Genomic DNA, 15,435 nt, shown 5'->3' with positions numbered 1-15,435 from the left:
TTAAAAAAATATTAAAATTTAAAATATTAAAAATTATAAGTATTAATTATACTAAATAATAGATATTAACTTTATAAACATTAGTATAATTCTCTTAAGCTTAAAGAACAAAAGTAATATAGCTTATATAATGTCTAAAAACCTAAAGAGTATCAAAGGTTAGAATATCAGAAACTATAAGCAGTAGTCATATTAGATACTAAGTGCCAACCTTATAAATATCATCAGTATAAATCTTCCTATAAAAAGGTTCTTTATCTTTACTTATATAGTATCTAAGGACTTAAAGAGCGTCAAAATTTAAAATATCAGAAATTATAAGTATCAGCTATAGTAGATACCAAACGTTAGCCTTATATATAGACATTAGCTTAGCATAATTCTTCTTCTTCTATAGAAGGTTCTCTATCCTTACTTATATAATGGATGCTGACTAGCTTAAAGAGCGTCTCTACTATCTCTACTATCGATATAACCTATAAGGGTATTAAAGTTTAGAATATTAGAAACTATAAGTATTAGCTATACTAAAGACTAGATGCCAACCAACCCTTATAAAAGGTATTATTAGCATAGATCTCCTATAGAAGGTTTTCAATTTCTACTTATACGATGTCGAAGGCTTTAAGAACATCTAGACAATTATAATTCAAAGATCAATATACAAAAGTATATTACTTAAAGCCTTTTATATTATATAAGACATAAAGTATTAAAGTCAAAAAAAGTATTATATTATTTAGCCTCTCTTATATAAGATATCATATAAAAAAGTCAACTGAAAAAAAAACCCTAGTAAGGAAAAAAAAGCTAAGCTATAGCGACTTATACCCTATATATTATAAGGTAGATAGTATATACTATCAAGACAAGGCAAAGCAAGGCTCACAGTCGTACAGAAAGTTGTCAAAAAAAAAGAAAGAAAAAAAAAAAACCCACCACCTTCCTCTCTCCCTCTCCAAATAAAAAGAAAAGAAAGAAGAAAAAAAAGAAGGAAAAAAAAAAAAGAGAGATATATTATAAGGTAAGCTTTAAGCTTAAGTTAGTATAATAATATTCTCTAACAATAAACCGTCAAATAGAGTTTAAACATACTAGCTAAAGAAGAGTCAAGCTTATATGCTTTATTAGCGACAATATCTAACACTTCTATAGCCACTTCTATAGCCACCGCTACAACTACTATAAAAGCAGGCAAGACTACCTATACGGTAAGTATAGGCTATACTACCATCATACCACTTACAATTACCATAACAGCCTTTTTAATAGCTAGACAATCGTACGCAAGCAGAGAACAGATTGGCTAGGCCATCATTATCCCTCTCGATAGCAGCACGATAAAGAGAATAAAGCTCATCAGCTTACTCCCTATAAGACTAGATAAAGAGTATGTTAATATAGTTAAGCCTTCTAGAGAATAGCTAGTCTATATTAAGGCGGTTTTATACGAAGACGACTGACCTATTAGGCTAAGCAAATACTATATACTACTCTACTATATAGTAAAAGGTAGCTAGTTTCTTACCATCAATCGTAAAGGCATCAATATATAAGTATTAAATGCTATAGACTATATAGATTATAGTCTAGTTGATAAAAGGCTATATAAGAGAAGAAAGTTAGCATAAAAAGTAAAGAAAGGACATTTATATATAATAGATATTAAAGCTTCTTACCTTTAGCATAAACTATACTATACCCTTTATACTATTCTCATCTTATATGATAATAGCCACTTGGTTATTAAAGCTTACCATTATTCTATAAGGCTAGATATATAAGTTATATTTTCTTTTTTCTAAAATAAAGATTTGACACTATTTAAGGTCAGTTGTCAGTATCAGTAGCTATATCATATAATCAGAAGAGATAGAAGGGAAGAGAGAATCTACGCTATAGCTCCTATAGATTTTACGCTAGTTACTATCTTACTATATATACTATAGTCTGTTTTATAAAGTAGATAGAAAGGCTTAATGATAGTAGTAATGATAGTAATGATGGTAATAACTTAAGTAAAATAAAAAGAAGATAGCTAAGATAAGATATAAAGATCTTAAGATTATCATTATTATTATTATTATATAAAAAAAGAAGGTTAAAAATCTAAGAAGGAAAAGGCTTTATATATTCGTATAAATATAAACTAAGCGCTTAAACAATAGCCATAGATTTTAAAGCTATCGTTAGAATTTAAATGACTGACAGAATAATTATCTAAGGTTGATACTAGCAGTAAAGCAGCCTAGCTAGGCTAGATAGTTAAGCTAAATGGTTAAGTAAGATAAGACGATAAAGCTACTATATAAGGCTACTATATAAGGCTACTATATAAGGCTATAAGTGGTTTTATAAAGCTAGCCAAAGTTACTATAAAAGCAAAAAGTAGGTATATATATTCATTATATAAGACAAAAAAGCTAGTCTAACAAAGAATCAAACTCAAAACCTCTCTAAAACCTTATATAAGTCTGGCAAAAGCTTATGATAAAGTACTGTCGCCACTGTCAGGATAGGGTAGGTAGGATATCTTCCTTATTTAAACTTAAGGTTTATAATATTATAATATCAAATGAAAATAGAAGGTATATAATAGCCTTATATAAACTAAGCACCTTCCTTAAGCTAGCTTTCTATCTTTACAAACTATTTCTCCTACCTTTAAAAATTTTTTCCCTTCCTTCTCTTCTCTTTTCATACAATAATAACCACCACCACTACTACTACCACTATCATCATCATCACTACCATCACTACTACTATCATTACTACCACCACCACTATATTATATATATTATTAGCTTCTATTATATAAGTCGCTTATAGCTAACAAAGTATACTATAGTAACAACAATAATAATAATAACAATAATAACAATAACTAAACCCTAATACTTATATCATAAGATAATATTATAGTATATATAAAGCTTCTTTAACACCTTTCCCTTCCCCTCCAAACAGCCCTTATATATATAAACATAAAAAGTAAATAGTCGACAATATACTATCATATAAGCCCTTCAATCGTCATTTTTCCTTCCCTTTCCCTCCAAACCTTCAAACAGTCCTTACACATACATACAAACAATGAATCGACAGTATATAATCGTACGAAAACCCAACTATCATCTTCCTTCCAAACAGCCCTTATAGCATACACATATATATATATACATATATAAACACTAACCTTCCATTGCCTATAACTATACGAAAACTCTATTTTTATTTCTCCTTTATCTAGTCAAAATAATTAAAGTATAAACACTATATATATAAAATACCACTTAACCATATAATACCAACTCATCTTCTTTACTATTAACCTCTTCTCATTCTTCCTTCTCATATATATATATATATATATATATATATACTTATATATATATTATATTATATCATACTTACTCTCTCAAACACTCTATCCTTCAAAAACAGTCGCTAACTATATAACTTATCTAGTTTACTTCTCCTTCTACTTTTAGTGTCTAAACATATCCATCAGCCCTTATCGTCTGACAGAATCGACTATTACTAATCCTCCTTATAAGTAGTCAGTAGCTAGCATCATTCTATCATAATACTATATAATGTAAGGTTCTAACTCTATATAGTTAGAATATACTTATCATATAAGAGGCTATATTAAAGATATAGATCTAAAGCTATCAGCCTTTATATATAAATACCCTATTTATTATAAGCAAAGATATTATCACCTAAATACCTTACGCCGTCTACTGCCGACAGATATAAGCCAACTTAGACGATTATATAAGGCCGATTCCCCTTTATATTCACCTATCTAGTCACTTTAGTAGCTACTATATAAACTATAAGTGGTAGAATCATACTACTTACTACTTTATATAAGACAATAAAGACGATAGATTATCCTTAGACTCAAACTTAGATAATGACAATAATAATAATAATGATAACGACGATCTATCATATATACCGGCCGTATGCTACCTACTACTGCTACCACCATATATAGCTATTATCTATCGTCTACCTACTAATGATAGATCGATTGCCAATCCTATCAAGCTTTAGATATATATACTTTTTTCTTATTTATATGATAACCATCCTATATATAGATAGACTAATAAAGCTTACCTTAAGTATAGTAACATAAAGGTGTCAACTAAAAGTCTAAAAAATATAGAATAAAGTTAGTACCTTCTTATAATATCTTATATAAATAGCTTATATAAATATATAAATAAAACTAAGCTAGCTAAACAAGCGAATAAACACTATCAAAGATATAGTAAGAGTATACTAAAAGGTTATAAAGTTAAAAGAGAATAAACAACTAAATAGACAATAACAATATAATATATAGTGTCAAAAGTATCATATATATCTGACAGCTATATATACTAGCTAGCCCTTAAAGAAGAATCGAATAGAGTTTATAGCCTTACCTTTTAATACTTATAGAAGGCTATTATAAGCTTCTTTAGCTTTATACTTTATTCGATCTTATTCTAAAAAATACTTTATTATCATTATTTAATATCTTTAATATTAAGATACTTAATCTTAAGAAATACTTTATCAAGATTATCGTCATCTAACACTTTAATATTAAGATACTTAATCTAAAGTATCTTCTAATGGTTGCTAGTAAAAAAGTCATTATTATCATACTCAACTAATATATTATCTAAAGTTAAAAGGAAGAGTCCTTTTATAATAGTCGATAGTAAGTTACCTTAGCTAGCTACTTAAATAAAGGTTAGGTTAAGTATACTCTCTAATACTATAGTATCTATAGCTAGCTTATATAATCCTTATAAAATATATCTATAATATATCTACTAAGTTTTTTTCTTTATATTATATTATAAACATATTAAGGAAATATTTATATAATACTTTCATAATGTTTATATAATATAAAGGAAAAGAAGAAAAAAAAAAGAAAGAAAAGAAAAAGAAAAGAAAAAAAAAAAAAGAAAGAAGAAAGTTTAGCCTAGCTAGAAGTCAAACCTAAAGCTTTATAGATTATTAAAGTTATACTATAATGTTGGTAGCATTGACTTAAACATCAATATATATTATACTATCATTATACTATCAAGTCTGTCTTAATTATATAAGCTTTAGACGCTATAGTATACTTTATATACTATATGATAAGATAGGAAGGAAAGGGTTTAAAAGGAAAAAGAAGAAAGGAAGAAGAAAAAGAAAAAGAAAGGAAAGAAAGAAAGATAAAGAAAAAAAAGTTTAGCTTAGCTAAAAGTTAAACCTAAAGCTTTATAGATTATTATAATAATATAAGACAGCTTTCATCCACTTTATATTACCGTCATATCGATATATACTATATTACCATTATACTACTAAATCCGTCTCAATTATATAAGCTTTAAATACTATAGTATACCTTATATACCATACGATAGGGTAGGAAAGAAAAAGATATAAGTAAAAGGAAAAGGAAGAAAGGAAGGAAAGAAGGGAAAAAAGGTAAAAAAAAAGAAAAAAAAGTTAGCCTAACTAAGAGTCGAACCTAGAGCTTTATAGATCGTCATAATATACTCTTCCGTTAGTATAAAGAAGCAAATTATAGTATTAATATATACTATACTATCATTATACCATCAGACCTTATTTAAAGGTTGATTATATAACTCTTCTTCTTTTTATATTATATTAAGCCTCTTACCTTATAGCTACTATATAGTATAATATATCCTTAAAGTTATATCTTTTATACTATATTATACTATACTATACGACCAAAGCCTCTATCATTATATAATAGTAGATATAGCATCTCGATTTTGCAGCTAGATCTTAGCCTTATGTCTATAAGATAGTCTAGAGCTGACACTTATATAAGGTTTTCTTTGCCTTAAGGTTATTTCTACCCTTAAGGTTAGGGTTGTCTTTCATACGCCTTTCCTTTCCTTCTCCTCCTAACTACCCTAACCAGACTATACCAAAATCTACATCCAACCTTCAACTACCTACAACTCTACCACCACACCTCTACAGCTCTAGTACTCTTGTATCTGTTTGTTGTACTGCTATCCTCTCTTCCCTAATCCGATTTGCGGCCGTTTTATCGTACGAGAACCTAAGGATATCTACCCCCTGTTTTTGAGAGGATATCTACCCCCCTGTCTTTTATTTTTCGTCCGTGCGCCCCACCTAGGAGCCAAGGATATGCTGGCAGCGTATGCTGCTGCATGGCGGCCAGGGTAAATATATCATATATTTCCCAGAGTCTGACTCGTGAGTTTCGTTATCTTGACTGTTGTTGATACATTACTGATTTTATTTGAGGAGGATGTACGGCATATATGTTTACGCAAGCGGGATAGAAGGCGTGGGACTTGTCTCCCTTCGCTAAGGAGCCGACTGGGTTAAGAGCTTGATAGCGGGAGAGAATATAACTGTCTCATTGATTTACCCTAGCTTAGCCGGTCGATTTGCTGAAGAGCTCAGTAACGGCCCAAGCGCAGGTTACACCAGCTCATTCAGCAGCTGGGGGCCTACGTGGGAAGGATATCCCAAACCTCAATTCACCGCCCCTGGAGGAGGAATTCTGTCTACCTGGATCTGGGACCAGGGCGAATACATGGTCAACCCGGGCACATCAATGTCGACACCATTTGTGGCAGCGGTGTACGCCCTAGTTGGTGAAGCGCGAAAGACCCTGGATTCCAAGCATCTCCGCAACGTCATCTCGGCGACATCACAGGCCAAGCTGTGGAACGACGGAACCACGGTCCACAACATCCTAGCACCAGTACCACAGCAGGGTGCCGGTCTAGTTCAGGCATTTGACGCTGCGAAATCAACAACCATCCTGAGTGTGAGCGGCTTCTCATTCAACGACACCGACCATTTCGTGGCAGACCACGCCTTCACCATCCAGAATACAGGTGTCGAAGCCGTCACATATGCTCTCGGCCATGCCAAGGCGGTGACTGTGTATACTTTTACTCCTGGTACTTCGACTCTTCAGATCTCTCGGTCACCACCTCCAACTATCGAGGAGTGGGCAGAAATCGCCTTCGAATTAGCTAGTGTCACCGTCCCCGCTGGCGCATCTGCAGAAATTAGCTTCACAGCGGTGCCGCCAACTGGGATTAACAGCACGCTCCTGCCCGTGTACAGTGGCTATATCACGCTGAACAGTTCTAGCGGCGAGAATCTCTCGATTCCGTATCTTGGCGTCGGCGGAAGCATGCACAACACTCCAGTCTTGCGTTCGGGCACGGACGGCCTCGGCGGAGTATATCTCTCTTCGACTAGAGATCACTTCCTCATCCCTGTACCAGCTAACCAGACGTTCACAATCCCTCGTCCTGGCGCGGTGGGAACTGCCATTTTTCCAAAGATTGTTGTCATACCCACAGTCGGCTCCACGCAGGTACACGTGGATCTCGTAGCCGTTGGCGGAAACAACGGCACGAACGTGACAACTTCAGACTGGCTCGCGTATCGAAGCCTAGGCCAGATTCCTGGAACACCGCTGAGCTACGTTCAGACAACAGGCTACACTTACAACTTCGCCGGTTGGTTAGCTGACCGGACTGTTGTCCCAGAGGGAACATATAAATTTGTCGTCAGTGCTGTCAGGATATTCGGAGATACAACAAATCCAAATGATTGGGATGCTATTGAGAGCGTGCCATTTGTGTTAAAGTACTTCTCATAAAGCTAGAGAAATTTAGTTCTCAAGATCCAATCATGTGCGATGTGGACCGGAAATTACGCAAGGCAAAATTTGATGGACAGTGCATTAAGGGAGTGACACTGACTTCGGCGCTTATGTTAAAGAGAGTGGATGACATCCGGCTTATCCATGCAAGGATAATCATATGATAACACTATATCCATTCAAAAGAAAGGACAAGTATTATAATGTTCAATGAATCATTCATCCGGTAGAATAACTCAAAGTAGTTGCTTTGCTATGACAACACAGTCATATTTGTTATGTAATACTAATAAGAACCAAAGTATCACAACATTTTGATCAGGTTGGGTGACTGCTTGATAAATGAAGGTAGAAAAGGTTATAACCAGAGAGAACTCCACTGTCTGAGGCAGGAGACTCGCACCCACAAGTAAACAGGTCAATGACATTTCTTTTAGAATTATATTAACTCAGTGATAAGCCCTTTTTGGCTCTTTAGACTTTGCAGAGCCAATGATATTGTGATGACTTTCCTTCGTGGTCATGCCAACAATTGTTCGTTTCAAAGAGCCGATGCAGCAACATGTTTGTTCGTGATCAGAAAGATCTCCAAGGATGAGCGAAAGGAATGAAATGAGAAGTGTAACGATATCACTCCGCCATATACTCCGTCTTAACCTCACCACTACCCTCTTCCTCCACCTTGACTGACTTCGCAGCTTTGGCCTTAGTCGGGCGGCGCATGGCTGCTTTCTTTGTCAGAGTAGTGCCTTCAGCGCGGCCATCCTGCTCCTCAGTCTCGATATCATCATGTTTACGCTTGCGGAGTGCGGTTGTCTTCTCAGATATGTTATCGTTATTGCCGTCGTTGGCATTGGAAATCCTTTTCTCGTTTGGGTCAGCGACGGGGTCGGCCGCAGCCGCGGCATTCAGCTCATACTCCCGGCCCATGGCCTTGAGTTTGGCCTTGACGCGACCCCAATTAGCCTGGGCGCTGTTGAGATTGGCGTACCCACCGAGACGGGCGAACTTGCCCATCTGCAACTAAAAAGGAGCGCGCTGTTAGATATGGTCTCGAGGGAGTTGCACGAGCGCAAATATGGAAGGGACGGGAAGGGACGGGACGGGAAGGAACGTGGATGAGGTGGAATAAACCAAAGAGAGAATGAAAATGTATAATAATAGGCTCACCTTGACATCGCCGTCGAGGCACTGCCAGGCGATGATGGCAAGTTTCATATCACGGTCGCTTAGGGCGGGCTTGAGGGTGGACTGGTCCTTGGGTGCCATCCTAGTGAGCCACGTCTCCTGACGTGTTTATTCGTTTGTGTGAGTTTTCTTGCTCGTGATGTGAGGCGAGACAATGCGAGATGAGTGAGATGAGATGAATGGCGGAATATGAAAATATGGACAAGGTCGCTCGAGGTGGCGAGGTGGTTCACCGTTGTTTTCTGGAGAGAAGCGGAAGTTAGGACGGAGCGCGGGGCATAATGTGATCCGGGAAGGTAGGCAAGAACAAAAATGATTATCAGAAAAGCAGGCTGGAAGTGAGGTAAACGCCGACTGAAGGTGTTGACTTCTGTAGTGGCTTTATTGTACGTGAGATGGTGGGGGTTGGTCGCTGTTGTATGTTGGAATACGCGCAACGCTAAAAATGGACAAATGAGATAATACATTCTCAACTTCGCATAGTAGCTCTATTTAGACATTATCTGAGAACATGTCAATCCGTTGCACTGTAAGCATTGATTCTAGTAGCTCTATTATCGTCGGCAGGGATATTTTGCAAGCACTCGGTATTGTAATGAAATTCCAGGTGGCACGCAGAATTTTCAGCCAGTAATACCTGAAAAATGCTTTATCATTCAACTGGCTCGGAAGAAGTATGGAACGATTCATAGTTCTGTCCTCCGATATTTTCATTTCTTATTTGTTGCTGCTAAATCATAAAATTTGCCAGCGCGATCTAAGGCCTTATAAAAGTCATCCAAAACCTAGGTCTTATTGCTCGTTCCTCCGCAAGACCTTGGACACATGATCTTGACGCAAGAAGAAAATCTCAAGCTTTTGTAAGAGAAAGATGCGGCTGATACATTGTGGGAAGGTGGAAGTGGTGGAGTTTGTCACCAATGTTCGACCCTATACAGTTCTGTCGTATACCTGGGAGGAGCAGGATGTGACATTCCAAGATATAGCCAATGCATAAATTGCTGCGTAGGAAAAGGGCTTCGCCAAGATCAAATCAGCCTGCCAGACGGCTCTGAAAGCTAGGTTCCATCATTGCTGGACGTGCTGCATTGACAAGCCAAGCAGCACTGAACTCTTTGAAGCCACCAACTCGATATTCAGCTGGTACCAGAAACCTGCGATCTGTTTCGCTTGTCTATCGAATTTGCGATCTGACCCCAGAAATCGTTGTCATGTCAACTCGGACGCTGTCGCTGGTTCAGGCGGGGCTTAACCTTTCAAGAACTCATTGCTCCAACTCACGTAGGCTTGTGTGATCAGCAATGGCATTACTTTGCTTCAAAGTCGAACATTAGCCGCGCTCTATCCGATATCACCCGTATTAATGAAGACGCCCTTGCAGGGAAGCGATCTATCCCGGGCTGCGACAAGAACAATCACTCGTGAGGAAGACATCGCTTACAACTTGTTAGGCATATTCGATGTCAACGTGCCGCTCTTGTACGGAGAAGGGTCTAAAGCATTAACAGAATTCCAGGAAAATATCATCAAGGCTTTATGTACCTTTCACTCTTCGCTTGAATATCTCGCGATATCTCACAATTCTTCCGTGGTGTGCTTGCTTTTTCACATGCAGAGTTCGTTGACTGTGCAGACTTAGTACTGAGCAGCTCTCACTTGAATCCCTACGCACACCAGTATAGCATTACAAGTAATAGGGTTACTATTCAACTAATCTTACGGATTAGTAGCGCTGAGAAGGAGCCATGGTGTCTTGCCAATCCTCTGCAGGCGCTTATCGTCCTCGGATAAGAATATACTACTTCTACGGCAATGCGGACTGAGCGTCTTCGTGCGAAACCAGCAATATTCCACGACTCACGCCAAGGCCCAAACTGAAGGTAGCTTGCGAGTGGATACGCACCTCCCGCGATAAAATCTACTCAAAACGAATTCTACGTTGAATATTCTTCATAAAAGCATTGCCTTCGATGCTAGCAATGCTTTGCCAATATTCCTGCTTCTGCCTCTCTTCTACTATTGCTGCTGGACACATCGTCATTGACAAGATGAATGCCGATAACGCTGAAGGCTGTGTTGCTCTAACTCAAGACTACTTGATGCAGCATCTTTTCAGTCTGACAAATTGATTAGAACTCAAAGACGCGAGGGCTCGGTCGTTGGTATCAACAGATTGGATTGAATCACTCCCCGGAGCATTATGAGCGATTTGCTTCCACAAAGGTCTACTTTGCCTGCGAAATATCACACGGCCTTTCTTCCTGGAAAAGGAGTTCTTCACCTTGCTGGGAGCGCTGTTGCGAATTTTGCTGCCGGCGCGTCGCTCCTCTGATCTCATCTCTGTTGTCTCGCACTTGAGAGGTACAGTGCTGTGTTGTCAGTGATGCACTTAGATTGTGGGACACTAAAATCGTGGTACGCTAAAGTTCTAGTGCACCTAAATCCTTGAATACCTACCTAGCTTTAGCTTTGCCTTACGTGTACTCCACTGTATGTTGCTGTGTTTCATTATTTTACGATGACCTATTGTATGCAAATAGCCCAGCAGTATTTTTGCAGCAATATATTAAGAGCATTTTATCTAAACGTGATTAATCAGCATCAAACAGGAAGATGGATGTAAATGCTAAGAAGGGAAGCGGGAGAAGTCCCTTGTTACTCTACTCTCTCAAATGAAGGTCTATGCGATACCGAATCATCTCACCGGTTAATGTTGATTTTGTATACGACGATGGCAATTTCTCTGCCCAAGAAAATTGACACTCTTCCATTTGCAACAGCTTGGTCTTGAGCTAAACATCAGACTCGATTCGTCTCATACGTGTTCCTCCCAGCGTCTGATCGCACGGCATTGGCGGCGTGCTTGTAAGATCAGCTTCCGATGACCAAATACTACTTCCAAGACTTCTACCACAAGTCCCTAAGTAAAATCCCTGATGGCTACTGAGCCAGGTGTTGGGAACACTCCTAAGGATGCATCATTCAAACATTGATGCCGCCGATAAGACTGAGATCGAAGTACAACCAAGCAATGAAACTGGGGAGTCCATGAAAGGGTTGCCTCGAATCATAGCAATTCTGTCCCTTTATTTTATAATGGTGTGTGAACTCAAGCATCCAGTCGATTTGCAGCTAATATCAAAATAGTTCTGTGGTGCAATCGAGATGACAATGGTTACATCAGCCATCCCCCACATTACTGCCGAATTCCAATCACTCGACGATATCGTAAGAGGACTCTTTCTGTTTGGTGCTATGGCATGCTCAAATTACAACAGGGATGGTACGGCGCGGCATATTTCATGTGCCTAGCCGCCTGGCAACCGATTTGGGGAAAGATACTGAAGTTGGTCCCTCTCAATATAGTCTTCACCGTTAGTACTATAGGATTCAACATCGGAGGCATCATCTCTGCTGTGGCACAGAACTCCGATATGCTGATTGCTGGCCGAGCTGTGCAGGGCGCTCTGGGAGCTGGGATGCCGCCTGCAATCTACACAGCTATTGCTTTGATCGCTCCCCTCAAGCAGAAGCCTCTGTATATAGGATCGCTGGCAGCTGTGTGGGGAATTACCAGCGTTCTAGGGCCCATCGTCGGTGGTATCTTGACGGATCATGCCTCTTGGCGTTGGGCTTTTTGGATTAACTTACCCATCAGCCTTCCCGCATTACTTGTCTTCCTTCTCTTTTACAAATCTCCAGCTGCAGCCACTCCTTCTAAAGCTTCATTCAAGGAAAAGCTTCTCCTCGCTACCTTAATCCTGTCTATTGGCTCGGTGAGGGCTATACATTTACGGCGATACATTCAGCCTGGATGATCAAGCTTTCTTTTCGCTTTGTCGACCTCGGCTCGTATGTTAGATATTCGCTGTCTTCAGGCTATCTGTGATGTCTTTTTGATAGTTTTATCCCATGACTGGCCTTGAAAATGTAACCGGTGGCTTATAATCTTTGTCTGCTATTAGTTGTGGCTTTATACTAATGGACATTAAAACGCAAAACTAGTTGAAGCTATATTTTGTCTCTATGCTAGTATAAAACCAAAACAAATTGGTTGTATACTAAACAAGCTGTTCTAGAGAAACACCTACTTCATTATATCTTTTCTTCAATTGACCACCACCTCACCTAGCCTTTCCAAGACCACCTAGACCCTAATTACAAATCCTCGCCCCAGCAACATCCCGCCCATACGTCTTCGCCCAGTCATTAATCCACGTATATGACCCCTTCCACAACCCGCAGTTAATATCCATCAGCTCATTGAAGTGATCCCACTCCGTCCTGCTGCATCCCTGGCCCCCTATACCCGACGAGTTACAGATGTAGACCATGGCCGAACCCGCGCTGAACACCTTGGAGTTCCGTGTGCCCACCTTGGCCCCGCCGTCACAATACCCCTGCATCAGCGTTACAGCCGTGATGTAGTCGTCGTGGTCATACGTGTCGCCGCCTGTGCAACCCGTCTCGCAGTTCGGGTACTGCCTCTTGAACAGATCAGCTTCAGAGCCTGTGGGGCTGGCGGCCGTGGCGCGCCGCGCGGCGGCGGCATTGCGAGCTTTCTCGAAAGCGAATTTGGCGCTGAAGCTCGTGTCGCGCTGTGCGACGGTACTGCCGTCTTCATCTTCCCAGAGGTCCCAGACGCCGTCAGAGAGGTCCTTGGGGACGATGACTGCTCTGACTGCCGCTGCGAGGAAGGTGAGGAGAAGGAAGGACTTGGTTAACATATTGTCTCGTTGCGATAGGGCTAAGACGATAGGAGTCGGAAGGAGTAGCTTTTTGTCAAGGCAGATTGTGTGATGATTATCTTCTTAAATGGTTGATGGGTTGTGATGGATGGCTTTTCGACAGACTTGGGTTGCGTCGATGACTGTCTTATATGCCCTTCGGCTCACGATCTCCGGATTACACCTCCCATCTTGTTTGTCATAACCACAATTGTGATCATCCATACCCAGTTCCTTGTCGGGGGGCTGTGGTCTTGGAAGTCATGACGACTTCGCGAAACCTTTCGTCTTTTCGGTTATGCCTAACGCCATCATCTTATTTTGTTTAATGGTGATGATGATGAGGGGTACAGAGCTAGCTCAACCATGTAAGTCCGTAGGAATCGACACGCGCCGGATCATTAGGGTCCCACCTGCAACGAAATGGATTCAGCATGGCGATTGGTCGCTTACTGCGCGTGGCGGCTATCCTTGCTTGATAAGGCAATACGTAATTGAAACCCAGGTCTAAGCCCCGGGTCCTCCAGAGGGCTCTGCTAGCATTCAAAAGTTAGCAGCACTACCTTAGCCGCGATCAGTGGAGCTGCGCCTCCCCGCATTTACTGTAAGACATGCCCTCTCCCCTGCAGCAAAGCATGTGTCTGCTCCCTCGCTAAACCGCGAAACGTCATTGATCAGGGGAAACGACTCCTGCTCAGATTCCTCTACAACATAATAAGAGGCTTTGCTAGGCGCCGAGAGCTAGCGGCAGTTGCGACTTGCCAGAACAGTACCCTGGCTCTGTCTATCACGCCGTTTCTTTCTAGGCAATGACGGTTAGCAATTAAGCTTAGGGTTGAGCTCGGAGGCCTGGGAAGCGGCGCAAAATCGTCAAGTCATCGCAGTGGGTTTCAGGGCTGGTGAAAGTGAGGCGATGATTTCGGCATTTCTAGTTTGAGCTGCTATGAGCTGAGAAACTAGCCAATAACTCATGTTATGACATCTAAAGTTGGACATGTATCTTGACATTTCGAGTACTTCCCTATGGATCAAGATAGCCTCGGCTCCACCTTGGCAAATGGAGAACTACCGGATTGCATCGCCATGATACAGCATGAGTGAGCCAAGTCCAATCCACCTTGTATACTCCTTTCTCAAAGCCGAGTATAAAGTCATTCGACAATCTCGATGATAATCTAAACCACGTCTCATCACATCAGTCCGCTCTGCAACCAGAGATCTATCTGCTTCCTCTATATCCAATACATCGCAACTGCCAACATGAAGGTCTTCACTACGTTCACTCTTCTGCTTCTGACCGCCTTCCGGTTCTCGCAAGCGTTGGCTATCGAACCTTCCATCGGCTTCGTCCTACCTCGTGGGCTCCCCGACGGATCATACACCGTCGCTCGTGACACCAACCATCCAGACAAGCACATTTTCACCAACATCAACACTCGAGAGAGCTACGAGAGCACCAAAACCGACCGACTCGCTCGCCGCGAAGAGCGTGAGGCCCTGGGTATAACCGCCCGCACGATTCCCAACGGTCAAATAGGGTGCACGTTCAAGACGTACGACCACAACGACTGGCAGGCGGCACGGGACGCGTTCGAGACCGACATCTTAATTTTTAGTGGATCGCCCTATGTCGTCACTCGTGGAAATGCGATGCTTTACATGTGTGCGTACAAAACCAATCCGACCTCTCAAGTGGAGTACGACGAGGCGAATTCCAAACTAGATAGGCAGTGTGGATCCTGGATGGGAGGATACTACTGGATTCAGAATTGGGACAAGACGTATGGCCGTGACAATGTTGCAGCACAGATTTGTTCCTGA

General features: G+C 40.3%; 4 protein-coding genes across 4 annotated transcripts; 2 read left to right on the top strand and 2 right to left on the bottom strand.

Moving 5' to 3' along the window:
- Nucleotides 1-6,610: 6,610 nt before the first annotated feature.
- On the top strand, nt 6,611-7,696 carry UCRPA7_4372 (putative serin endopeptidase protein; the record flags this gene model as incomplete). Its single annotated transcript, XM_007916925.1, has 1 exon — nt 6,611-7,696. The coding sequence occupies one exon, from the start codon at nt 6,611-6,613 to the stop codon at nt 7,694-7,696; it is 1,086 nt and encodes a 361-aa protein (XP_007915116.1).
- Nucleotides 7,697-8,329: 633 nt separating this feature from the next.
- On the bottom strand, nt 8,330-8,968 carry UCRPA7_4371 (hypothetical protein; the record flags this gene model as incomplete). The annotated part of the gene is made up of 2 exons (XM_007916917.1): nt 8,330-8,722; nt 8,870-8,968. 2 exons carry the CDS (start codon nt 8,966-8,968, stop codon nt 8,330-8,332), a joined length of 492 nt encoding a protein of 163 aa, XP_007915108.1.
- Nucleotides 8,969-13,041: 4,073 nt separating this feature from the next.
- UCRPA7_4370 (hypothetical protein) lies at nt 13,042-13,614 on the bottom strand (the record flags this gene model as incomplete). The annotated part of the gene is made up of 1 exon (XM_007916914.1): nt 13,042-13,614. The coding sequence occupies one exon, from the start codon at nt 13,612-13,614 to the stop codon at nt 13,042-13,044; it is 573 nt and encodes a 190-aa protein (XP_007915105.1).
- Nucleotides 13,615-14,874: 1,260 nt separating this feature from the next.
- Nucleotides 14,875-15,435, top strand: UCRPA7_4369 (hypothetical protein; the record flags this gene model as incomplete). The annotated part of the gene is made up of 1 exon (XM_007916907.1): nt 14,875-15,435. One exon carries the CDS (start codon nt 14,875-14,877, stop codon nt 15,433-15,435), a length of 561 nt encoding a protein of 186 aa, XP_007915098.1.

The sequence above is a fragment of the Phaeoacremonium minimum genome, assembly GCF_000392275.1.
Source record: "Phaeoacremonium minimum UCRPA7 unplaced genomic scaffold PA7_03_scaffold_334, whole genome shotgun sequence".
Classification (NCBI taxonomy): domain Eukaryota; kingdom Fungi; phylum Ascomycota; class Sordariomycetes; order Togniniales; family Togniniaceae; genus Phaeoacremonium; species Phaeoacremonium minimum.
Note: the sequence above shows the minus strand (reverse complement) of the source record. Positions and strands in the feature narration are given on the sequence as shown.